Raw genomic sequence first — 26,400 nt, forward strand, 5'->3', positions numbered from 1 at the left:
GAAGGGGATAGTTAAATAAGTGAGAATGGTCTAAAATGATCACTCTTCTGTATCTCTTACAGATTTGCAGACATTACAGATTTTTCTTCCATAAAGATGACAGATCTACAAAAGTAATGGATGTTCCCATAGACTTCTATGGGTGAATCTGTGCCGTAATTACAGTCCATACTAGAGCTTGTCAGTCATTTTTACAGCAATTTTTAAGCAGCAATTTTTGCAGCTTATGGATCCATAAAACAATTGGCCCCAAATTTGTCCATAATCGAGGATCCATAGTTACCGACAAATTTATGGAGCATGTGAATGTAGCCTCAATTTGAGTAAAATTTTAAAAATTGATCTGGTTTCAGCTCAGGATCAGCAAGAAATTTTTTTCTTTGTGCCAATTGTGTTATGTTTTATGGTTAGTTAACCTTATGCCTTATTCACACGTCAGTATATTTTTCCAATCTGCAAATTTCAGTCAGTAACAATCCGCAAATTCAGTCCGTATTACATCCGTATTGCATCCGTATTGCATCCGTAAAAGAATACGGACCCCATAGAGTTGTATTGGGTGTGTCAGTTACTGTCCGTACTAGGGCCTGTCCTTTTTTTTTTGCGGAACGGATTGCAGCCCAGTACACAACACGGATGTGTGTATGGGTCCATTGAAATACATTGGTCCTATTTTTCTGCAGATCCGCAATTGCGGACAGGAACAGGATGTGTGAATAGGGCGTTACTCTGGATGGAAACAATTACATCTAGTTACCTCCCTAAGTGCAGCGCAGCCACCTGCATTCAGCTGCTCAGGTCCCCCAGTGTCCAGCCGCTTCCTGGTCTGGTCTGTTGCCACTTATGGCCCCTCCTCCAAACTTCCAATCATGGCCATACTTTCTCACATCGACTGGTAATCATAGTCACCCCTCTCATGTAGACAGCTCCTCATGGCCCCCTCTATAATAAATTATATTGCCTCCTGATCAAATGTTGATTATGTATACGGAGGATAGATATGTTAAAGCCACTCAAGATGTTTAGGTGTGATTTGAGGCTCATGTTCAAAATGACGAGACGATTTTATTGAACATTTCATAACGGCGGTGATTTTCCATCCAATAAAAATTCCAGTCACTTTCACATAGTGGGAACATAGCCTTATGTTCACACACTGTAAATGTAAAGCAAAATATGCCAGTAAAATAGGTAGAAAACTTCTGTATTTTTAACCTTCTAATGTGCTACATAAAAGTCTATGGAGAAACGTCAGCCTGTTTACACATTGTAAAAACATATATTTCTTACAGTGTGTACACAGACGTCTATTTCTCTATAGAATTTAATGCAGCACATTAGTAGATTCAAAATATGCCCGCATTTTATACCTATATATATTTTGCTTTTATTTTGCTGTGTGTGAAAATAACTTTATTCTGTTGTTATAGTAAACAGAAAATTTTACTCACGTTGTAATTAATTTTTATTTATTTTTTGCTTTATTATGCTATAAATATTTGGCATTAAGTCATCTTGAATGTCGCTATTAGAATACTGCCAGCGAATGATGAAATAGTGAGGAGGGCACTAAAGAACAGCATAACAGTTCACAGGTCCACCCTGACTGCAAGTGTCATACACTGTATATGTAAGGAGAGAGAGAATAGAGATGATAGAAATACATGAAGGACAATTATTAAATACATCCTTGATATAATACAGATAGAAACTTCTTTATCCTGTTAACTTCCTACAAGGCTTGACAACCTCTGCTCTGCCAGTCTCAGCCAGGTTTATGAGGAAGGAAGAGAGCTGGGCGACTGACGTAGGGTTTGCTGAGACTGCTGGAGACAGCGTGGATAAACAAACTGCAACAGGATCTGTTCTCTATACTTGTAGCTGTCTGCGTGCTGGAGAGTAGGAGAGTGCATTACCTCTGGACAACATGTACTTTACCGCTGAGGAGCTGACATTCTAGCTGTATATCCTGAGGATTAGAGAAGACCATTCCTGCTAAAAAACATTAAGAAGTTTTCCAGTTTTGACCTCTGATTTCATGGCAAGTGCAACTCCTGAAAAGCTTTTTTTGCTTCCTCTGCTAACTTTTGAAGTCTGCAAGAAGGACCTGTAAATTGTAGAAGAGAAAAAGCTTGGGATTAATCACTGGCACTAGTGGCTATTTCTTCATGGGATATACACACAACCTCTGTTTTAGGATATAACCACTGATGTATGCATGCATAGACTACAGAGAAGGCTGACAGCCCTAAAATATCTCATTGTAATCCTTGGGAGATAACTTTCTGCTCAAAATAGACCAGCAGTCAACTACTGGATTAAAAGGCCGGTGCTTCTTCCATCTAACCGGTATAAGAAATCAAAATGCAAGTGCCACCAAGAAGTGTCTCCCCCCAAAGAAATGCCCTTCACATATCTCCACATGGGTCCCCCAGGAGTTCTCCTCGTAGTTCTCCTCTCAGCTCTCCGCGCAACTCTCCACGTAATTCACCGCTTCTTCTTCGCAAACTGCTCATGAGCCGGAATAATCGAATGCAGAGAAGATTTACAGTTGCACATGCCCCATGGTAAATTGTTCATATATACTTAAGCAAGCTATTTACTGTATTTGTCCTATGACTGACCTCGCGCTTTCCATGTGATTACAGGGCATTATCACTGGAAAGGGCTGGGCGCTTTTAGTAACACTGTGCATTTTGCTGATAAATGATAAGCGTAGTGACAGTTACGGTTCCTGGCTCTGTGGAAACCACAGATACATTGCATCTTAATTCCTCTTGTACACTTAGCGACACTGTATTAGCTACATTGCAAGTATATATGTTCACTGCTTAAGTAAGAGAGAGAATAAAAGAAGTGCAAGAGAAACACAAGTCTTATAACATAGTTTATATTATGATACAAAGTGTAATGCAACACCAACAGATACAGGGTTTAGGATAGCATCAGAAGGTGTTGCACAATATAGCTTAAGACTTGTATGTACTGGGAAGTTCCTGTCGAAACTAGGTTTGTCCTTGCACTAGATATCATTGAAATATCATGCAGGTTTGTGTTTATGCTCTTAATGAAATACACTCAAAGTAATAATTTACATTGTTATCCTTATTACCAATGGGAATCCAAGATGAAACCCTGCTTACTGTTGCTATCACAATGAATAATATAGTAACATAGCAACAAAGTTCGTAACACTGAAAAAAGACATACTGTACATCCAACCAGTTCAGCCAGATAGTTCAGAGGAAGGCAGAAAGAAAAAAATCCTGAAAAGCTAATTGCCCCATACCAGAGAATCCTTCCTGCCTGTAATATGGCTTTCAGAATCATTCCCTGAGGGAAAAAATCTAGTATCCAGTAACAATAATCTGTAATAATAATATATTCCACAAATGTATCCATACCCCTTTTGAATTCTTTAAAGGAGAACTCTGTCCAGGGACACTTTTCTAAAATCTTCCGGGGAGAGGGTTGGTGAAAAATTAAATGAACTTACCTGCCCAGCTCCAGCAATGGTGCCCACATACCACTGCTCTGGTCCCCAGCCAATTCCTGGTCTCAGAGGGGACATTGGAGGTGACGTGGCAGGCACAGACAGCCAGTCTAATTAGAGGTTTGTACAAAAAAGATGAATTAGGCCAGGTTTACAACACGTTATCCGCCGCAGGTCAGGCTACATGTGGGGAATCTATGAAAAAAGGATGCTGAAGTAAGCCTGACATGCAGCCTGGCGTGTCTGTGACGGCCCTGGCCCCATTAACTTGAATGGGCAGGATGTTGTCATTTTGTGATTATGTTCTACCCATTTCACTGACGTATACTTCTTCTGTGCAGGACTCAAAAACATAGTCTTTTACGTTATTATGAATAGACTGACGCCTTTTGTTGGTAAATGATGGCCTGTTTCCATAGTAGGAGCCTGCAGCATAGCCTCAAAGTGCCGCAGATCAGTTTTATACCTTTTTTTTTTTTTTATTTCTGAAATTTTGGAAGATGTGTTTTTCTGGAACCTAATTTTCCGTATTATGACCTTTTGTGCTTGATAGTGTTAAGTGCCATTGCAATTAAATTTAATCATCTGCTACTCATAGATATCTCTTCTATGTCAAGGAAACTGTGGTGCAGTCCACCTCCCTACTCACAAGGTATTATTCAACATCACATTTAGTTTGGACTGAATTCAACAACAGGCGAGCCTGTCACTTCTGTTCTGCCAAATGTCTTCATGTCTCTGTTGACAAACCGTGCTGCTGTAAATCTTTGGAGCCTTGTGAAACAAAGCTTTCTTGCTTACCTAGCAATTTTTAGGTAAAGAAAGGGGAAAATAAAAATGACACTATGCTTACTGCTCCTAGTGCCCTGACTGCGCCGCATCTCAGATCTCCTGGACCCCGCCAGCTGTCATCTCCTTTGTTTTGGGTACATAACAACCCAGGTTCCATGTCATAGACTTGTGGGATTTAGCCAGCTCAGCCAATCAGTGACTGTAGTGGTGTCCTACACCAGTCACTGACTGGCTGAGAGGGGCATTCGTCAGCCGGGTCGAGATGTAGCTGGCCGGGAGCTCAGAAGACAGACTGGCCCACTGGCCCTATTGATTTTTTACTTCCCGGACGGACGTCTCCTTTAACGAAGAACTGCCAGCTGAGATAAAGCGCTTACCTCCATGTTTGCCTTTGCATTACGGGTCAGGCATCACTGATAGCTCAGTAAACAAGGGAAATATAAAATACAAGTATAGTTTCCAGTCATGTTTCAGATGCTTTGCTTGAATGTTATTTCATGCCATGTAGTATTTAATGTATTATATAGCAAAGAAAGCATTGCGATCGCCACATTTGGCAATGTTATATGGTTACATAAAATGACGCTGAAAACATTCATCTGTTTTATTTAGATACAATCTTTGAAGTAAGAAACTATTTATAATGTTAAACTTGGGTTTCTCATACAGGAGATTATTCCACTACTGAGCAACAATTCCCATGAGTCTTCACTTTTGATAAACTTTTGCTTCAAAGCCAGTACATTTCAAAGTACTTTATCATTGCTTTAGCTGTTTCAACCCCCTTTGTTGCATGCATTTCTTAGTATAGATTTTAAAGATTTTTCAGCGGAAATTTCACATAACATTTATTGCTTTCTCATATTCAGTATCGGACCAAAGTGTCTTTGAGAGGTCTATGAGAGTAAATTAATTCTTGTGGCCCACCTTGCCACTGGGTGTATGTGTGTGTGTGTGTGTGTGTGTTTTTTATATATATATATATATGTCACTGAAAACATAGTTAGACCTTCTCTGTAGTTAGGCCCTCCTTTGTCCCCTTCAGTAGTTAGGCATCCCTCTGTATTTTGGTTCCCTCAGTAGTTAGGCCCTCCTCTGTACTTTGGTCTCCTCATTAGTTAGGCCTCCCTCTGTATTTTGGTTCCCTCAGTAGTTAGGCCCTCCTCTGTACTAGTGTTGTCACGATACCAGAATTTTGAGTTCGATACCAATACCAACTTTTTTTTTTCAATGCTCGATACCAATTCGATACTTAATAAATTTTATTTAAAAAAACCCCACAAGAATAGAGATGCGCCCGTACGGACCATATTATTTTAAAACTAAAGTTTGCCTTATTTAAAATAAATGTTCTTTAAAAAATTACCCTATTCTCACTCCGAACACTTTTTTATCTTTTAGCCTGCATGGCTGTGGGGTGATCTGTAGTTTTATTTAGTAGCACGTTTTTATGTGGGACTGAATTTGGTGGTTTCTCCGCTTGCACCATTTACCGTGCGTCATCAGGAAGGTGATAATCTTATAATATGCACAATCAGTGCAGGGGGATGATGGGAACTGTAGTCATGTAACACACACTTAAGTTATCAGGGATGATGGGGGTTGTATACATGTAACACACACTTCAGCTATCAGGGATGATGGGGGTTGTATACATGTAACACACACTTAAGCTATCAGGGATGATGGGGGTTGTATACATGTAACACACACTTCAGCTATCAGGGATGATGGGGGTTGTATACATGTAACACACACTTCAGCTATCAGGGATGATGGGGGTTGTATACATGTAACACACACTTCAGCTATCAGGGATGATGGGGGTTGTAGGCATGTAACACACTTCAGCTATCAGGGATGATGGGGGTTGTATACATGTAACACACACTTCAGCTATCAGGGATGATGGGGGTTGTAGGCATGTAACACACACTTCATCTATCAGGGATGATGGGGGCTGTAGGCATGTAACACACTTCAGCTATCAGGGATGCTGGGGGCTGTAGTCATGTAACACACTTCAGCTAACAGGGATGATGGGGGTTGTAGTTGCACTATTCCAGCTGGATTCGGGCGGCAGAGTAATGTGCAGGCTACCGCTCCCCTCCCTCTTCCTAGTTGTAGCCAGGCCGACCTTTTGCTCACCCCCCACATTGCTGATGCCGGACCGGGAGTGTCCTGACGGCTCCCACCTCACAGCCATCCACCTCCTGTCAGATCTCCTCCTCGCCTCCCCAACCTCCAGCCTTCTCCCCCGGACGGTGCAGCTCTCAGCCTCTCTCTTCCCTCTCCTGCCGCCGACACTGCTCTGTAATGCTATACTGACACGGGACCCCGCAGCGATGTGAGAGGCAGGAACGGCCGGCGGCAGCAGCCTGGTGCGCGGAAGATCGGGGTCCCAGGTCTGTGTTTGCAGGGGTGGCACATAGAGAACATGACAGGCGCTCAGGTAGCCGCCTGTCATGTTCTCTGCACTATACTCTGTTAAACTACGCTATTTTGTAGTTTAACAAAGTTTTGATACCAGGAAATCCTGGTACCGAACCGTTTTTTTGCCCCGAAAATCGATAGTAGTATCGATTTTTCGGTGCATCGTGCATCCCTACTCTGTACTTTGGTCTCCTCATTAGTTAGGCCTCCCTCTGTATTTTGATTCCCTCAGTAGTTAGGCCCTCCTCTGTACTTTGGTCTCCTCATTAGTTAGGCCTCCCTCTGTATTTTGATTCCCTCAGTAGTTAGGCCCTCCTCTGTACTTTGGTCTCCTCATTAGTTAGGCCTCCCTCTGTATTTTGATTCCCTTAGTAGTTAGGCCCTCCTCTGTACTTTGGTCTCCTCATTAGTTAGGCCCCCTCTGTACTTTGGTCCGCTGAGTAATTAGGCCCCCCTGCATGACTGCACAAACGATACAAAGTTCATTCGATTTATTATGCCATGTAAAGGCCCATGTCAGGCCGTGCAAAAGTACCCTTACCTGCTCATGTTCCCAAAGCAGGAGACTAGTGAGGCATCCATGTACAGATGGCAAGGACACTTCCTGTGCCAGGACACTCACACCCTCAGCTGTGCTGACTTCTTTTAAGCCACTTGCATACTGGAATAATAATGTAACCTGCAGCCTACAAAAATAAGGGACATAACATGGACCGATGGCTCTTTTTTTCATCATATATTTCAATTGTGTCCGCTTTCAAATTTGTTTGAGTGATATCTGCCTGATGGCCAGGCCCTATCCTTTGGTGGACCCAGGGATCGATTAAATGTACCCGTAGCCTCCCGGCTGTCCACCTGCTGTGCACCCCCCCCTGAGTGACCCTAGAGTGACTAGCTCGCTCGCATCAGTGCCCCCTCTGTGTATTCCTCCTTTATTAGATAGCCCCCCTGTGCAGTTCCCCCTTTAGTAGATGGCCCCCTGTGTAGTCCCCCCTTTAGTGTATGCCTACTGTGTAGTTACCCCTTAGTCCATGGCCCAGTTTTGTCGTGCACTCACCTGGGAATTCCAGGGACAGCCCTGCAGATCACTTGGGGGCCCCCGAGTAATCTGCAGCTGCAGTAAGATCAGATGTGGGCTGTTTGGATGGCTGTGGGCCTTGGGCGGCCACCCGAACTACCCACATTATAATTCGCCACTGGGTGGACCAGTCCAACACTGCTGATTTATAGTTTTCGTTAGGACAAAATATCTCCTTAAACTTATTTAAAGCCAATGTACCAGTAGGTACATTGCTTTAAGATCATTACATCAATAGACTGGCGCCGGTTGTCCTTTTTTTGAACTGTGGCCCAGTCCCGCTCAAGGCGCCGGTCAATTCCCGATCACTGGCCTGGCCTGAAGCACTGGAGATTGACCCGCCCATCCCCAGTGTGACAAAATCCCTCCCCTCTGTGACGCAGCTCCATTGGTTCTAATGGAGCCACATCACATAGGTGAGGTCAGAACGTCATACTGGGGGCAAACGGGCCCACCTCCAGTGCTTCAGACCAGGCCAGTGATCGGGAATAGACCAGTGCCGTGCGCGAGTCTATTGATATAAAGTTCTTAAGGCAGTGTACTTGCTGGTAATATCATGTGGCAGAGTTCTATAGTCTAACTGCTCTTACAGTAAAGAATCCCCGTCTGTGCTGGAGGCGAAACCTTCTTAAATAACCCCAAGCTTGATTATCTGTCTTGGTTCTGTAACCCACCCCCATTCCCTTAATGTTCCATTAGTTTGAAAGTCCTCTTTAACACATTCATTAAAGTTGGGGTCTAATACTGGGGTAGGCACAGGGCCAGTTTCAGCAAGCGTTGCTTACAGTGTAGGGAGGAAGAGGAGACACTGGGGGACTGCACAAGCACCAAGTGAGTATTGGAACAAGGAACATAGTCTGGTGGGAAGAGTCGTGGGCCAGATGGCAAAGAAAAAGAAAAGTGAGTAATCAGAGAAGACATTACCTGTGATCCTTTTTACAGTCTACAGGGCCTCTGTAGAGCTGGTATCTACCGATATATGGACATAGTGGGGATATGGTATTACATAGGAGGTCTTATACTGGGCTCTGCATTAAGGTGGGGCTCTGATACTGGGGTCTGCATTACACTGTGGGTTTGATACTGGGGTCTGCATTACACTGGAGCTGTGATACTGGGGTCTGCATTACACTGGGGGTCTCATGCTGGGATCTGTATAACACTGAGGGTCTGATACTGGGGTCTGCATTACACTGGGGATCTGCTGTTGGGGTTTGTGTTACAGTAGGGGCCTGATACTGAGGTCTGTACTACATTGGGGGTGCACCTGAAGAATATATTACAATAGAGTTCTGCTTATGGGATCTGATTTTAGTGTCTGTATGACATTTAGGGTCTGGGTATGAGTCTAGAATCTAGAATCGGTATTAGGGACAAATTCAGTCTTGGTGCTTAGGGCAGTAAAATAGTTGTGTAAATATGGTTGTGTCTGCTGGTGAGAAGCTCTCTAAAAAAAATGTCTGGCCAGCATTATATCTAAATTTGAAATTGTCTTCATATGTTATTTCACAGACTCGATATTTAACACCAATGGAAACAGCCAGTGTAGTTTGTTAGGGAAGTAACTTTCATGTTCACACGTTACAAGAGACTAAACTGTTTATATTGTGCATACTGGCCTAAGGCCAGATTTATATCTAAAAACCCTGACACAAATGCTTTAGCAATCACTTACATTATAAGACTGTGACAGATCTGATATTTTGTGACCATGTAGGTATAGGCCTATAACAATGCATGGGTCTAAGGTTGCATTAGCCACCAAAAAAGAAAGCAATGTGTTGGAACTTTGGTAGACCTAATCTGATGCCATTTTCCATAACAAAATCCCATTGCCATGAAATTATTGATGTCATTGAAGGGAAACTTCAGCCAAAATGATTTTTTTCAGCAGGCAGGGGGGAACTTAATAAAGAAACTCTACTTTCCCTTCCCCGTGCCTCTGCAGCTCTGCATCACAGGCTTCCTGACTGCTGTCGTAACTCATTTTCCCTCGGGTTTCGTTGTCGTCACAAACCGAGGGAAAGTACCTGACCTGACTGTGTCCCACCCCAGTGACTGAATGGCTGAGGGGGCAGCCATCAGCTGGTTCGTGACGTTGCTAAAGATGGAGATCCAGGAGACCAGCAGGGGTTTAGGAGTGGTAATGCAGATCTGAGGGGGGCAGGGATGGGTAAGGGCCGTATTACACCAACAGATTATCTGACAGATTTTTTGGAGCCAAAGCCAGGAACAGACTATAAACAAAGAACAGGTAATAAATGAAAGACTGAGATTTCTCCTATTTTCAAATCCATTCCTGGCTTTGGCTTAAAAACAATTGTCAGATAATCTGTTGGTGTAATAGGGCCCTAAGTAAAGCTTTTATATTTTGTCCCCACATGCCCCTGCCTGCAGTCAAATTGTTATGTTGGCCGGACTTCGACAATATTTCTGTGTGTTTTTCTGTAAAAGCAGTAGAAGAGAGCAATGTAATGTGAAGGACCAAATAACCACCCCAAAAATATGACCCCTGGTACAGCTACTCACTAAATTACATTGCTAGTAGTAGTCAGAATAAACATTTCTTGCTTTATAGGTAGAGAGGATATGCAAAATAGCTCTCACACCTCTTGAGCAAAGACATGTTCCTTCAAGTGAAGTCTCACTCAATCAAGGAGTCTTAGAACATTGACTGGGGATTTCATGCCAAGCAAAACAATCTCTCCAAAAGCCTTCTTGAACATGGCAGAGCATGTGCTGGAGTCTGTGCACATAGTTGCTGCAGTTCCAAATGGTCAATCTGGATCTATTCAATGTGTCATATAGGGGTTTATCTCTAAACTGATGGAGCACGGATTTTTTTTTTTTTTTTTTTAGATGAAATTCAACAGAAAAATAAAACTACCTACTGTATGTCCACTGAGCTACCAGCTCATGTTCCCTCTATGTTATGGCAGCACCGAGTAAGCATCTTATTATAAGAAGCGGTATTTCCTCTCCAGAGTAGAAGAAGGAGCCATTGTCAGAACTCTTTATAGGAAACAGTAAATGTTGATTTTGTACTCTCCATATTGACTTAATAACAAAAGCCTATGGCTACTAACAGAATTGTTGCACAACCGCTTAAGAATCATGTGTTATTTAACATGACTTGTGTGAAACTTTATTTTCTCACACAGCAGTTGTATAAATGTTGTCTGTCCATGCGACACTCTCACAGTTTAAAGAGACTTTGTCAGTAGGTTTATGCTGTCCTTTATAAGAGTAGAATGATGATCACTTTCATTGTTCTGTGCAGATGATCCAGAGATCTCCTCCTGAATAAGGCTACATTCACACATTCCGTAAATGTGTCAGTAATTATGGATGGATTACTGACACATTTTTTGCTGATTGTGGCTGGGTTCACACTACGTATATTTCAGTCAGTATTGTGGTCCTCATATAGCAACCAAAACAAGGAGTGGATTAAAAACACAGAAAGGATCTGTTCACACAATGTTGAAATTGAGTGGATGGCCGCCATTTAATGGCAAATATTTGCTGTTATTTTAAAACAACGGCTGTTGTATTGAAATAATGGCAGTTATTTACTGTTATATGGCGGCCATCCACTCAATTTCAACATTGTGTGAACAGATCCTTTCTGTGTTTTTCATCCACTCCTGGTTTTGGTTGCAATATGAGGACCACAATACTGACTGAAATATATGTAATGTGAACCCAGCCTGTAGATGATTGCAAACCTCATATACGGTCCTGAAAAACTACTGAACATGTGAGTGTAGCCTTACAAGGACAATAAGGCCTTATATACAGGTTCACTATCTACCTCCATGATCTGAGAAAAACCATCTGTGATTGAATCTGTTTCGCATTTTTTTCACGAATCTGTTTAAAGCTTTTTAACCCCTTCCAGTCAGCAATCTGTATATATACGTTCCTACTGCACATACCCCAGAATGTATATATACAGTCCTGTACTGACAGGGGCTTTCTGATGTGAGCGGGAGCGCTGCAGAGAGAGCGATCCAGCTCACATTAGTGACCGGGGTCGGAGGTAATGAGAGTCAGCTGCGATTCCGCAGCTGACTCTCATTAACCCCTTAAACGCCGCGATCTACAGCGATTGCAGCGTTTAAGGTGCTCAGTGACAGATCAAGCATCTGTCACCGAGTGATCGCATGTGCCGACAGGCGGGGGTAAGCTCCTTACCTCCGTCCTGTTGGATCCGCAATCTATGTGTAGAGTCTGCTCTCAGGCAGGCTCTATACATAGATCATCGATAACACTGATCTATGCTATGCTATGGCATAGCATAGATCAGTATATGCAATCTAATGATTGCATATTTTACAGTAAATAAAAGTGTAAAAAAAAAAAAGTGTAAAAGTTTCTGTTACACCAATATGATATTACTAAAAACTAGAGAACATGGCGCAAAAAATTACACCCTAACCAGCCCTGTAGGTGGAAAAATAAAAGCACTATGGCTCTTAGAAGGCGGGGAGGAACATTGCATTAACCTCTTAAGGACCCATGACGTACCGGCACGTCATGGATCACTGTCACTTAAGGACCCATGACGTGCCGGTACGTCATCCCTTTAAATGGGCGCCGCGGCCGGCCGGGTCCCGATCGGGGGAGATAGCCTGCTATAATACATAGCAGGCCATCTCTCCCTGTCGGCATGGAGGGTTGTTAACCCCCCCCGTGCCGACGATCGCCGCTATTGGCTGATAAGCCCATAGCGGCGATCGGAACCTTTCCGGGCCATCGGTGGCCCGATGACCCGGAAAAAAATGGCGGTCGGTGCTGTCCGAGGACGGCACCGACCGCCATTACTGTAAAAAGTAATGGTGGTCACGGTACCACCGTCCCGATCGCCGTGAACGGCCGGCCAGCCGGCCGGCCGTTCACGGCGATCAAAGTCCCCACAAGTAATAAATACCTGCTCCGGACCCCTCAGCTAGGTAGCTGAGGGGTCCGGAGCAGGTATTTGTACATTACTCACCTGTCCCGGGGTCCTGATCGGCGTCTTCCGGGTTCCCGGCGTCCTCTTCATCTTCGGCTTCTTCCGTGAGTCCCGATCGTCTCTTTCCGGCTCCAGCGTCGTCTATTTTCGTATTTTTCCGGCTCCAGCGTCGTCTATTTTCGGATCTTGCGCTCTGCTGCCCCCTAGCGGCTGATAAGTGTAATACACGTATCAGCCACTACAGGGATGTTCAGAATGTAGTAAAAAAAAAAATTTTTTTCCCAATTTTTTTTTTTTCTATTTTCCGCACCCTATCGCCGCTGAGTGTTGATCAGCATCGCACGAAAGTGCGCTGCTAATCAGCAACTCCTCCTTTTTGGCGTAGGGTGTTTTTTTTTTATATCCTACTGCCACGGTCTGCTGATAAGTGCCGAACATAAGTGCGGCATTCATCAGCAACACCATTTTTGGCGTAGGTTTTTTTTGTATACTTACTGTAAAAAACACGTAAAAAAACACTACATTACACCACACTACATTGAATAAAGTTTTACACTACACCACTACATACCCCATATACCAATCCCCATATAAAGATGGCCCCCCAGGGTGTTTTCGGTATCGGACGCATACATTATTATTGCCTCCGACACCGAAACAGCCAGTGAGGATGAATGGGGGGATCCTTCTTTCCTCCATTCATCCTCATCCTCCTCATCATCCAGTGACGTGTCTGGGAGTAGCGTAGCGTACGCTGCCCCCCAGACACGTCTTTTCCGCCAGTACCGTCCCAATAAGAGATGACGGTATGGCGTGAAATTCTACAAACTCTGTGAGAGTACCTCAGGGTACACTTACAGATTTAGGGTACGTGCACACTGCGGAATGGCGAAGGATAACCCTTCGTGCATTCCGCAGCTGGCACCCGCCGGCGGACTGATGCAGGGGCGCGTCTCCGCCTGTGTCATAGACTCTATCCTATGCATGGGCGGATTCCATTATCCGTCATTCCATCAACACGTTGGACGCAGAGCGGAATCCGCCCGTGCATAGAATGGAGTCTACGACACGGACGGAGACGTGCGCCTGCATCAGTCCGCCGGCGGGTGCCAACTGCGGAATGCACAAAGGGTTATCCTTCGCGATTCCGCAGTGTGCACGTACCCTTAGAGTGTATGAAGGAAGGGACACTCGAATCCAGCCGCCAGATGCCCCCTCCCCCATCCTCGGAGTTAGTGGGGAGATCGTCCGGGAACTGATCTTCCCACTGCTGGATAAAGGTTACCACCTGTACGGGGATAACCTTTATACCAGCACCCCCTCTTCCGGTCCCTCGCTGCCCGAGCTACTGTAGCTTGCGGCACGATCCGAACATATCAGAAGTAGTAATAAAGCCCTAATATTTAGCAGCCATGGAGCGGACCCAGCGCTTCTGGATATGAAGGACCCCGTATCGCACCAGGACAACATTTTCCAGGTGACGTCCCCCACACTGGAGAACAGGAGACCCCAGAAGAAGTGCAGAGTGTGGGGTAACAGGGGGATCAGGAAGGACACCATTTACCAGTGTGACACCTGTCCTGATCCCCCCGGCCTCTGCATACTGGATCGCTCCAAGGCGCACCACACGTCATTGGGGTTCTACATTATCTAAATTCTGTCCCTTATTCCTATTTCAGGGGTCACGTTGATCCAGGGATTATTCTGATCGCCATTATGGAGTCGGGAAGGAATTTTTCCCCTGTGATGAGACTACTGTCGTCTGCCTCACGAGGGGTTTTTGCCTTCCTCTGGATCAACACAGGTTGAATTTGATGGACACCTGTCATTTCCAACCTTATAAACTAATAATTGGCCTAATACCCCCAAATAAATTAGAATTGTCCCTTTTCCCCAGCTAAATAGGTATGGCCGCCATTCCCATTAGAGGATGCCATGATGCAATTACAAAGCCTCTGTGCGGCCAGGACAGTAGAAACCCCCCACAAGTGACCCCATTCTGGAAACTACACCCCATAAGGAATCTAACAAGTGGGGCAGCGGGGATATGGCCCCCTGGTGACGGCCACATTTGGGACGTGAAAATGAAAAAAATGGTATTTTTTATTTTCACGGCACATGTCCTACACATGTGCCCATCACTAGTGGGGTCCATATGCTCACTGCACCCCTTGTTAGATTCCTTATGGGGTGTAGTTTCCAGAATGGGGTCACTTGTCGGGGGTTTCTACTGTTCTGGCAGCACAGGAGCTTTGTAATTGCGACATGGCCTCCATCCCCCATTCCAGCCTCTAAATGGCGCTCTGTCCTTTTGGTGACTTGCCCTGTGCCCATATGGCAAATTATGTCCACATGTGGGGTATTTTCGTACTCAGGGGAAACTACCCTACACGTTTTGTGTTCATTTTCTTTTTTAACCCCTTGTGGAAATGGAAAAAAATCAAGGCTAGACCAACATTTAGTGTAATTTTTTTAAAATTTTTACTCTAAATCATTGATCTTGTCTTGATTTTTTCATTTTCACAAGGGGTTAAAAGATAAAAAAAAAAACACAATGTGTAGAGCAATTTCCCCTGAGTACGGAAATACCCCACATGTGGACATAAAGCGCCATGCGGGTGCAGGGTAAGCCTCCAAAGGGAAGGTGCGCCATTTGGTTTTTGAAGGCTGGATTTGGATGGAATGGATTTCGAGGGGCCATGTTGCATTCAAAAGGCCCCTGTGTTGCCAAGACAGTTAAACCCCCCACAAGTGACCCTATTATGGAAACTACACCCCTCAAGGAATGTAACAAGGGGTGTAGTCAGCATATGGACCCCACTGGTGACGGGCACAAATGTGGAACAATGTGGCGTGAAAATGAAATATTAAATTTTTTACACTATAATGTTGGTCTAGCCTTGAATTTATCATTTTCACAAGGGGTTAAAAGAGAAAAAAACACACAAAATGTGTAGAGCAATTTCCCCTGAGTCCGTAAATACCCCACATGTGGACATAAAGCGCCATGTGGGTGCAGGGCAAGCCTCCGAAGGGAAGGAGCGCCATTTGGATTTTAGAGGTTGGATTTGGCTAGAATGGATGATGAACGCCATGTCGCATTTACAGAGCCCTTGTGCTGCCAAAACACTGTAAACCCCCCACAAGTGACCCCATTCTGGAAACTACACCCCTCAAGGAATCTAACAAGGGGTGCAGTGAGGATATGGACCCCTGGATGACGGGCACATTTGTGCCATGAAAGTGAAAAAATGAAAATTTTCACTTTCACGTCACATTTTTCCACATTTGTGCCCGTCACCAGTGGGGTCCATATGCTCACTGCACCCCTTGTTAGATTCCTTGAGGGGTGTAGTTTCCAGAATGGGGTCACTTGTGGGGGGTTTCCAGTGTCTTGGCAGCACGAGGGCTCTGTAAATGCGACATGGCCCTTGAAATCCATTCCAGTGAAATCCAGCTTCCAAAAGCCAATTGGCGCTCCTTCCCTTTGGAGGCTCGTCCTGCGCCCGCTTGGCACTTTATGTCCACATGTGGGGTATTTCCGTACTCGGGAGAAACTGTGCTACATGTTTTGTGTTTTTTTTTTCCTTTTATCCCTTTGTGAAAATGAAAAATTGAAGGCTAGAACAACATTTTAGTGTAAAAAATACTTTAGTCTTTTTTCAAGCCATATTGTTTGGAAAATCTGTGAAGCACCTGTGGGGTCCAGATGCTCACCGCACCCCTTGTTACATTCCTTGAGGGGTGTAGTTTTCTAAATGGTGTCCCTTTAGGGGTGTTTTTTAGGTTTTGGCACCCCAGAGCCTCTGCCAACCTGAAGTGGTACAGTCAAAAATGACCAAAAATAACGGAGCCATTGAAATTCACTAGGCGCTCCCTTATATCTGAGGCTTGTGGTTGCGTCAAATAGCGCAATAGGGCCACATATGGGGTATTTCTATAAACTGCAGAAATGGGGCAATCAATATTGGGGTGCATTTCTCTGGTAATAGGTTTATAATTATGAAAAATATTGGATTACAATAAAATCTCTGCACAGAAAATTAAAATTTTCAAATTTCTTACACACTTAGCTTTTATTTCTGTGACTCCCCTAAAGGGTTAAAAAACTTTCTGGATGTGCTTTTGCAGAGTTTAGGGGGTGCAGTTTCTGAAATGGGGTGCTTCGTGAGGCTTTCTAACACACAGTCCCCTCAAATACACTTTAAACCTGAACAGTTCCCTAAAAATATCTGATTTTGAAATTTTACTGAAAATTTGGAAATTTGCTGCTAATGTTTTAAGCTTCCTATTGTCTAAAAAAAATGAAATATAGTTTAATAAATGCCGCCAACATAAAGTAGACATGTTGCTAATGCTATTTAATATATAATTTATGTGGTATAACCATTTTCTGTATAAGCAGAAAAGTTTTAAAGTTGGAAAAATGCATTTTTTCACAATTTTTCACGCTATTTTGGGTTTTTTCATAAAGATTCGTTATAAGTATCGACTCCAATTTACAAGAAATGTGAAGTACAATATGTCACGAGAAAACAATCTCAGAATCAGCCGGATAGGTAAAAGCATCCCGAAGTTATTAATGAATAAAGTGACACTGGTCAAATTCATAAAATTTGCTCCGGTCCTTAAGGCCATTTCAGGCTCTGTCCTTAAGGGGTTAATTTGACCCGGACATGTGCATTAAAGGGCTCTGTCTTGAAGGGGTTAAATTACACTGATTATATCACAAAAGTGTGTTTCATGAATTGTACGGATGTACACAGATATAAGATCTGTGCCGTTTGTGAAAACCACGCATCTCATAGACTATGGGGGAATTTTTCTCACCTCGAGCACCACTGCCACGGAAGTGCCGTCTTCTACATATTTCTGTGGGGCAATCTGTGTCATGATCTTGTCCAAGTTATGACATGTTCTGCTTTTTCATGAAACGGAATGTGTAAAGTGTAACAGACTCTGGGCCCTATTCCACCGGACGATTATCGTTCAGATTATCGTTAAATCGTTCGAATCTAAACGATAATCGTGTGGTTGAAATGCAGTCAACGATTAACGACCGAACGAGAGATCGTTGATCGCTTTATAAGACCTGGACCTATTTTTATCGTTGCTTATTCGCAAAACGTTCGCAAAAGGTTCGCAATAAATAAGATGTTGTTCGGTCGTTTGCAGTAGATACGAACGCAATAACGAAGGAATCGCGAAGAAAAAACGATCGCAAATACGATCATAAGTAACGATTATCGTTCCATGGAAATGAGTGAACGTTTTCAGGTCTTTCACAATAGCGGTCGTTTGAGATCGTTAACGATTATGTGAACAATAATCGTCCGGTGGAATAGGGCCCTCTGACAGTTGTCAGTTGTCTATACTATCTATTTTGCTGTCAATCAGCAGCCAGGGCGTGTAGTTAGTGGTGCGGCCTAAAGCCCATTTTCTTGCTTATTAGGAGAATGGCTGAATAGAATGATGTAAGTCATACACAGATCTGATCAGCTTTTCTGTTACTAGTTTATGCTGCCCTCATTTAAAGAACCTTATACCTGTTGACAGATTTCGTTTAATGTATCGTAAGGTTGCCCAGCATAAAGGATACACTAGAGCATCCCTTCTATAAAGATAAGTATCTGAAAAATCTAAGCCAGTATCACATCTGTCAATAGTCACTTGTACCATTCATAGCTTCTTTTATACAGTTTAACCAATTGCTTAACACATAGCACCCATTCTATTTACAGAGTGCACCTGCCCAGAATTATACTGCCAGTTGTGATGCTTAGGATATCAGACAGACGTCCTTTAAATGGACTGTAGATTCCTGCGTATGACAGAGGAAGGACGGGGGTTGGGGGGGAATTGATCCTGCCAGGTTAATAACAAGTCTTTGTATGGGGTGACATTAGCAATCACATAGGGGCTATGTTGGTATTCCTGGGCATCTCTGTTTAGAATGTTTAGTGAGAATGTTTAGGTCTGTGAGTGATGTAATCCTCCTGCTGACAGCTCTTATAAACAGGACGATGTTCAACTAGATGGAACTATTGACTTTATAAAACGGTATGTATGTTTAGACTGGAGGCAAGAAACTGAATGCAGGGGCTTTACACGTTCAAATGCTTTTAGAAGAACAATGTTTGCCACTTGCGGTGTCTTAAAGCTGTAAATGTAGGTATGTGCAGCATGTATGAGCTTTGTCAGTGGACGACACAGAAGGAGACGGAATGATTTGCCAGTTTACAAGTACAAGACAAAGTTGAGACAGTCATGCAAAGTTCTGACCTAACTGCAGATATTACTTTATCTGTTTCCTGATTTGAATAGTTCCTCCAGCTAACACAACGCAACGTGTGAATTGTTTAATTTCCTATATCTTTGTTTCACAGTGTTTCCAAGCACCCCTTACTTATACATTCATTGAGCTGCACCTGTTAAAGAAGTCTGGCGAAATTTTTTATTAAAGTATTGTATTGCCCCCCAAAAGATATACAAATCGCCAATATACACTTTTTATGGAAAATACACAAAGTGCTTTTTTTCATGAACTTACTACTGCATCAAGGCTTCACTTCCTGGATAAAATGGTGATTTCACGACCCGACTCCCAGAGCTCTGCAGGCGGTAGCTGCTTCGGGTCTGTCTGTCTATGGCCTAGAGTACACGCCCCCTATGGAGGTAATGCTAAAAATAGACACAGATATTTAGCATATACAAAATTAGTAAAAACAAACAATCTCACAGAAAAACACTAAGATTGTTTCATTCATTTAAGCTTAATGGACAGGTGGCGTTCAGGCGAGCTATCCATGACAATTCTCTTAGCTGATACCTACGATCCGTCTGTTGGGATATCTACCCATTGCAGCCCTAGAAAGAATTTGAGAGTCACCCCCATGTGTCTGACAAACGTGTTCAGTCAGACACACACCCTTTCCTGACAGGACTAAATATGCATGTTCCTTGAACCCCATCCTTGAATGTTGCCCCCCCCCCCCCCCCCCACACACACACACACACATACAAACATGCTGTATATGACACCACAGAAAAAAAGACATATATACACCATTATACAGCTTGAAAATGGACACTGACAGAGCACTGAATGCAAAAGATCTATAGGACAATATTCATTAACCATATCTACAAACTTAAGAGAATAATGAATGTAAAGTAAAAAATGTCCCGCATTTTCCACTGACCTGCAAAGGCTAGAGGAGTAATATGTATCAAGTGCAGCCGTTTATATGTGTATTTCTATGTATATATACACTGTTGGGGGGAATTTTTCAGCACTGTACATCTGTGGATTGATGTAAAATTGCTGCCATTTGTTTTTACAATTGCTTCATTGCACAAATAATAATAATAATAATAATAATATTTATTTGTATAGCGCCAACAGATTCTGCAGCGCTTTACCTGCAAAAACCTGCAAATTTTTGCAGGTAACCTTTCCTCAAATCTGTTCTCAGTTAAATGTGACTCATATGTCTGGTTACAGTTGTCTTTCACATTTATGGCACATTTATTATTATGTTTTATGAACCCCTTAATGACCAAAATACGTCTGTCAGCGGGGCAAAATTAGCCACTGAATATCACAGGAACAGGGCTGTTGCATGACACCAGGGCCCCTGCTCTAACGATCAAGAGTAGAGAAACCTTCCATCCTTGTAGTTTAACCCCATAGGATCCTTTTACATACAGATTTATCTGACAGATTTTTTTATGCCAAAGCCACAAACTATAAACAGAAAACAGGTTATAAAGGAAAGACTCTACTCTACCTAAAAGGACCAGCTAACATTGTTTCAGTGATTGCTCCATTAACACAGGTGTGGGTTTTTGATGAGGACAGGACTGGAGATCAATCTGTCATGATTAAGTAAGAATGACACCACTGGATACTTTAAAAAGAGGCTGGTGTTTGGCATCATTGATTCTCTTTTGTTAACCATGGTTATCTCTAAAGAAACACCTGCAGTCATCATTGCACTGCACAAAAATGGCCTAACAGGGAAGAGTATCACAGCTAGAAAGATTGCACCTCAGTCAACAATCTATCGCATCATCAAGAACTTCAAGGAGAGAGGTTCCATTGTTGCCAAAAAGGCTCCAGGGCGCCCAAGAAAGACCAGCAAGCGCCAGGACCGTCTCTTAAGAGTGTTTCAGCTGTGGGATCGGGCTACCAGCAGTGCAGAGCTTGCTCAGGAATGGCAGCAGGCAGGTGTGAGTGCATCTGCACGCACTGTGAGGCGGAGACTCTTGGAGCAAGGCCTGGTCTCAAGGAGGGCAGCAAAGAAGCCACTTCTCTCCAGAAAAAAACATCAGGGACAGACTGATATTCTGCAAAAGGTACAGGGAGTGGACTGCTGAGGACTGGGGTAAAGTCATTTTCTCTGATGAATCCCCTTTCCGGCTCAGGGAACAAAACATAGACATGTTGGGTCCATGGCCTGGAAACTCCCCAGATCTTAATCCCATTGAGAACTTGTGGTCAATCATTAAGAGACGGATGAACAAACAAAAACCAACAAATTCTGACAAAATGCAAGCATTGTTTAAGAATGGACTGCTATCAGTCAGGATTTGGTCCAGAAGTTGATTGAGAGCATGCCAGGGAGAATTGCAGAGGTCCTGGAGAAGAAGGGTCAACACTGCAAATATTGACTTGCTGCATTAACTCATTCTAGCTGTCAATATAAGCTTTTGCTACTCATAATATGATTGCAATTATATTTCTGTATGTGATAAAAACATCTGACAAACACACATAAAAAACAGAGATCAGCAGATCATGTGATAATATTTGTTTAATTCTCAAATCTTTTGGCCATGACTGTAAAAGAACCCTTAGATACTGTGGTAAACTGTGATTTTGGCATTAAAAGGAGAACTTTGAAATGGGGTGATTTTTAGGGTAAATATAGTTTTGTTAGAGAAAAGAACACGGAATGATCCAACAGACCTCAAAGGTCATCATACAATAGAGAAATTATCCACATCTACAGTGAACAGTCTTATCATGTCATAAAGAAAAAGATACAGAAAAATGATTTGGCGTAAATGGATAGTCAACAATACTCTAATACAATGTCAGTTGAGCAAATAAGCAAATAGATAAAACTTTTAACAAACATTAATGATTGAAGTCCCATAAAGATCCGTGAAAAATGAAAGTAAAAAAGAACAAAAAAGGAAAAAGTAGAGAGAAGGGTAGAAAGAGAAAGGGAAAGAAGAATTAAAAACCCAAGATAGAAACAGGAACCAAAAAGAAGGGGGTGGGGGGGGGGGAGGGGGAATAAAACAAAACCACACAAGGGTATCAGACAAGGACAAGGGCAAGTGACAGGACAGGGGGAAGAGTGCTTTACCTGTGAGATATCACTGCAAAGTCTATAAGAAAAAAGATTAGATAATATCATTTAGGTTATGGGCTTTGCTGGGATATCCATGTAGCAAGATCTCCAGAGCTACTGAAGGAGTCCCAAGAAAACCATGTTTTAGCGAACATTGACCTCTCGCGGTCATCAGTAGCTGATAATTCTTCCATCCGTCTGATGGATAAAAGGCAATCTAAGAAATCCCCAAGGGAAGGAGGTACAGTGGATTTCCATCTACGGGGAATGGCCTGCCGAGCGGCATGTAAAAAATCTTGCTGCAGCCCCTTTTTAAATTTTTGGCAGGGAACCCCCCTGGAGAGACAATAGAGCTAGGTCCATCGAGGGTCGAGTAGTCACAGAGCAAACTTTGTCATATAGGGAAAAAACTAGGTTCCAAAAAGGGTCCTATTCCCCAGCAGGACCACCATATGTATTCCATACTACCCCTCCCATACCCACAACGCCATCAACTAGGATCAACCGCAGGAAACATTCTGTGTAACCTCTCTGGATAATAATACCATTGGGAAAGAATCTTATAGTTCTCCTGAGCATAGCTCAATAGGGATGTTTTTTGCACTAGCTGAAAGACCGTGGTCCAGTCCGTAGCTGGCAAGGCCCGTCCTGACACCAATTCCCACTTGGCAACAAATGGAAGAATGTATGTTTCGTCCTTAAGGTTAAGCTACTGAAGGAGAAGTTCAGTAGCTATACAAAACTGCTCAAAGTCGGTTAAAGTATGTATAGAACCCCAGCTGTCTTTTAATGTAAAAAAAAGGCTACATAATTGCTCGTAAAGCAACCATTCAGAAGATTGTAGGATACCTGTGGACAAATTCCGCAAAGGGGCGAATACTGTACTGTACATACATGTCTCAGGTGAAGATCAGTAAAATTCGCTGCAGAGCGCATAAACCTGGTGTTCAATTCAGGGGTCAAAATCCCCGTACCAAGAATAGGGGTCAAAGGGCCTGGTCTAAGGAAAAGTTTGTGTCAGTGCAAACCTTTCACTAAACTCTATAAGAGTCTTAACCAGTGCTGGGGAATTACCCAGTGAGGGTCTATTTCCCGGTGTACACCATAATAAAGTAAAAGGATGGCTCACAGACAGATCCGCTAATAACGAGACCCATTGTTTGGAAGTTTTGTTATGAAAAAGATCAAGAAGGCATGTGCCCAACACTGCTTGGAAGTAAATTTTAAAGTCAGGGGCACTTGCTCCCACTTTCAATTTTGGCTGTGTAAGGAGCCTATAAAGTAGCCTAAATGTAAAAACACCTCCAACACCATAAAACACGGTTCCAAGGGGCGCAGGTCCAGAAAGAATAAAATGATAATAAAATACTTTGCTTTATTGAGAACCAACGCGTTTCGGAGCCGTACCGGTTCCTTTTTCAAGAGTCATAATGTTCTATTGCATCCTGTATAAGAGTGCCATATGCGCTGGAATATTCATGGCTGGGGATAGTGTCCAATTTAATATAGTAGTCAGTATCTGAGAGTATTCTATATGCCTCTAAAACATAGTCAGATCTGTCTAGCAAGACAGTACCACCCCCCTTGTCAGCGGGGCGTATTATCAGTTGTGAATTGGATCTTAAAGTGTTTAAAGCTATTCTTTCATTCTTAGTGAGATTATCTTTATATCCCTTGTTGTACACTACACCATTGATATCTCGTAGATCATTAAGTACCAGTGACTGAAAGGTCTCTATAAAGTGACCTTTGCTAAGTACCAGTGACTGAAAGGTCTCTATAAAGTGACCTTTGCTAGGCATAGCAAAGGTCACTTTATAGAGACCTTTCAGTCACTGGTACTTAATGATCTACGAGATATCAATGGTGTAGTGTACAACAAGGGATATAAAGATAATCTCACTAAGAATGAAAGAATAGCTTTAAACACTTTAAGATCCAATTCACAACTGATAATACGCCCCGCTGACAAGGGGGGTGGTACTGTCTTGCTAGATAGATCTGACTATGTTTTAGAAGCATATAGAATACTCTCAGATACTGACTACTATATTAAATTGGACACTATCCCCAGCCATGAATATTCCAGCGCATATGGCACTCTTATACAGGATGCAATAGAACATTATGACTCTTGAAAAAGGAACCGGTACGGCTCCGAAACGCGTTGGGTCTCAATAAAGCAAAGTATTTTATTATCATTTTATTCTTTCTGGACCTGCGCCCCTTGGAACCGTGTTTTATGGTGTTGGAGGTGTTTTTACATTTATTATTCCGTTGGGATAGCGGGAGTGGCTGCGGTCCTCAAACACATGCGTTAATGAGTGTTGTGCCTCGACTACAGCACAACCCCACCAGGTGAGAGTTTTTTGGACACACTAAATTCTCCCTGTTATATCACTGATCCACGCTATGGAGCGCTGTCCTTTTGCATTTCGTTTATAAGGTAGCCTGGCCCTTTTATGTCCCCAAATAAACTTTAAAACAATGGTTCTAAGTAGGGATGGTCCTAACCGAGTTCGGTTCGGGATCATATGAACCCGAACTCTCGGTAATGATTCCCGCTCCAAGGAGTGTGTGGATACAGCGGGAGGACCACCTGGAAAACTGGGATACAGCCATAGCCATAGGCTGTATCCCAGTTTTCCAGGCGGTCCTCCCGCTGTATCCACCCGCTCCACGGAGCAGGCAGACAGCGGGAATCTGATGCCGAGCGTTCCGGTTTATACGAACCCGAACCTCGGAAGATTCGGACCATCCCTAGTTCTAAGGCGTTTCAGGAAAGATCCTATCGGAACCATAGGCAGAGTTTGAAAAAAGTATAACACCCGTGGAAGGATATCCATTTTAACCGCCCTCAATCTCCCAAACCACAAAAGATTCAGTTGACGCAATTTACCCAAGTCTTTCTCAATATCATGAAGTAAAGGAAGAAAGTTGGTAGAGAATAGGGAAGCCGGATCCTGTGTTTATATGTATGCCTAAATATTTCAGGGAATTTGTTTGGCATTAAAAAGGGAATACCGAGCGTAAACGGGACACCAACGGGTCAGGGAGAGATATATTAAGGAATTCAGTTTTAGTTGTGTTTATTTTAAAGTTACTTACTGCACCATATGCTCTTGTTTCTGCAAGAATATTGGGGATGCTGACTAACGGCTGTGAGATATATAACAGAACATAGTCTGCAAACATGGCCAGTTTTTGCTCTTTCCCTCCCACTGTAGGTCCATGTATGCTATAATTATCTCTAATAGCAACCGCAGAAAATTCCATGACCAACATATAGAAGAGTGGAGATAGGGGACAACCCTGTCGTGTCCCGTTTAGGATCGGGAAAGGGGAAGATAATGACCCATTTACCTTAACTTGAGTGGACGGGTTAGAATATAAGGTCATGACCCCCTTCTGCATGATGGGGCCCAGACCTACAAACTGTAATGCTGACTCTAAGAACCCCCAGTGCACCCTGTCAAAAGCCTTTTTGGCATCAAGAGATAGTATAAACACAACTAAGGCTCAAATAGTGCGGTCTATGCGCACCCAAATTACTGAAACCAAAAAAACTAAAGAATGCAAGACCAAAATATATAAATGTTAAATTTTATTGATATATCATAGAAATTAGATTAAAAAAAAATTTTTTATACATCAAAGGAGCTGGAGCTATACAAATCCCCAACAAGACGGTGGACATGGGGTTCCATCATATATGGAGTTACACATAATATCACATAATAAATAACAATAAATAGGAACCTATATATTATATACACATATACTGGGCACTGGGTAAATATTGCACAAAATAGATAAATCTCAAAGTGAGTATACAGACAGAAACACCATCAAACAGAAAAATAAATGTTACCCATACATGTCCTTAGTATAGGAGTCCACCACACCATTCACCCGACGCACGTTTCGCGTGTTGCTTTATCAAGGGTGATGTCGTAAGTACTGAGCTCTAACCTTATAAACCCCATCAGGCCAATGAGATGCATACCCCACATGTGTATCGCATGAATTAATCATTCCTATTCGTAACGCTAGAAAACCGGAAATGACGTCCCACAATCATGTGATATTGCTCCGTCACGTGAACAGCACCCGGTCTTACCATGATGGTTACTCTGTATATATTGGCCATATTGTATCCCCATGTCCTCCTTGACCTCATAACAATCCTCAATATCAAACATGTTCATAGAATCTTATACCTCCACTTGCGTGTGCTTCATCAATATCGTAGAACCGGAAATGACGCGCGTCACATGACATTGTC

At 42.9% G+C, this 26,400-nt stretch overlaps 1 protein-coding gene across 2 annotated transcripts in view; it reads left to right on the forward strand.

Moving 5' to 3' along the window:
* Positions 1–1,699: 1,699 nt before the first annotated feature.
* Positions 1,700–26,400, forward strand: part of PDE4C (phosphodiesterase 4C) — a 231,485-nt gene continuing 206,784 nt past the window's right edge. Inside the window, exon 1 of one of the 2 annotated variants that reach the window (XM_069977947.1) lies at positions 1,700–2,567. In XM_069977947.1, coding sequence (XP_069834048.1) covers positions 2,365–2,567 — 203 coding nt within the window. In that variant the 5' untranslated portion in view covers positions 1,700–2,364. The remainder of the gene's footprint in view (positions 2,568–26,400) is intronic. The other variant, XM_069977949.1, reaches the window with a different exon arrangement.

Source organism: Dendropsophus ebraccatus, chromosome 7 (genome assembly GCF_027789765.1).
Source record: "Dendropsophus ebraccatus isolate aDenEbr1 chromosome 7, aDenEbr1.pat, whole genome shotgun sequence".
Classification (NCBI taxonomy): Eukaryota; Metazoa; Chordata; class Amphibia; order Anura; family Hylidae; genus Dendropsophus; species Dendropsophus ebraccatus.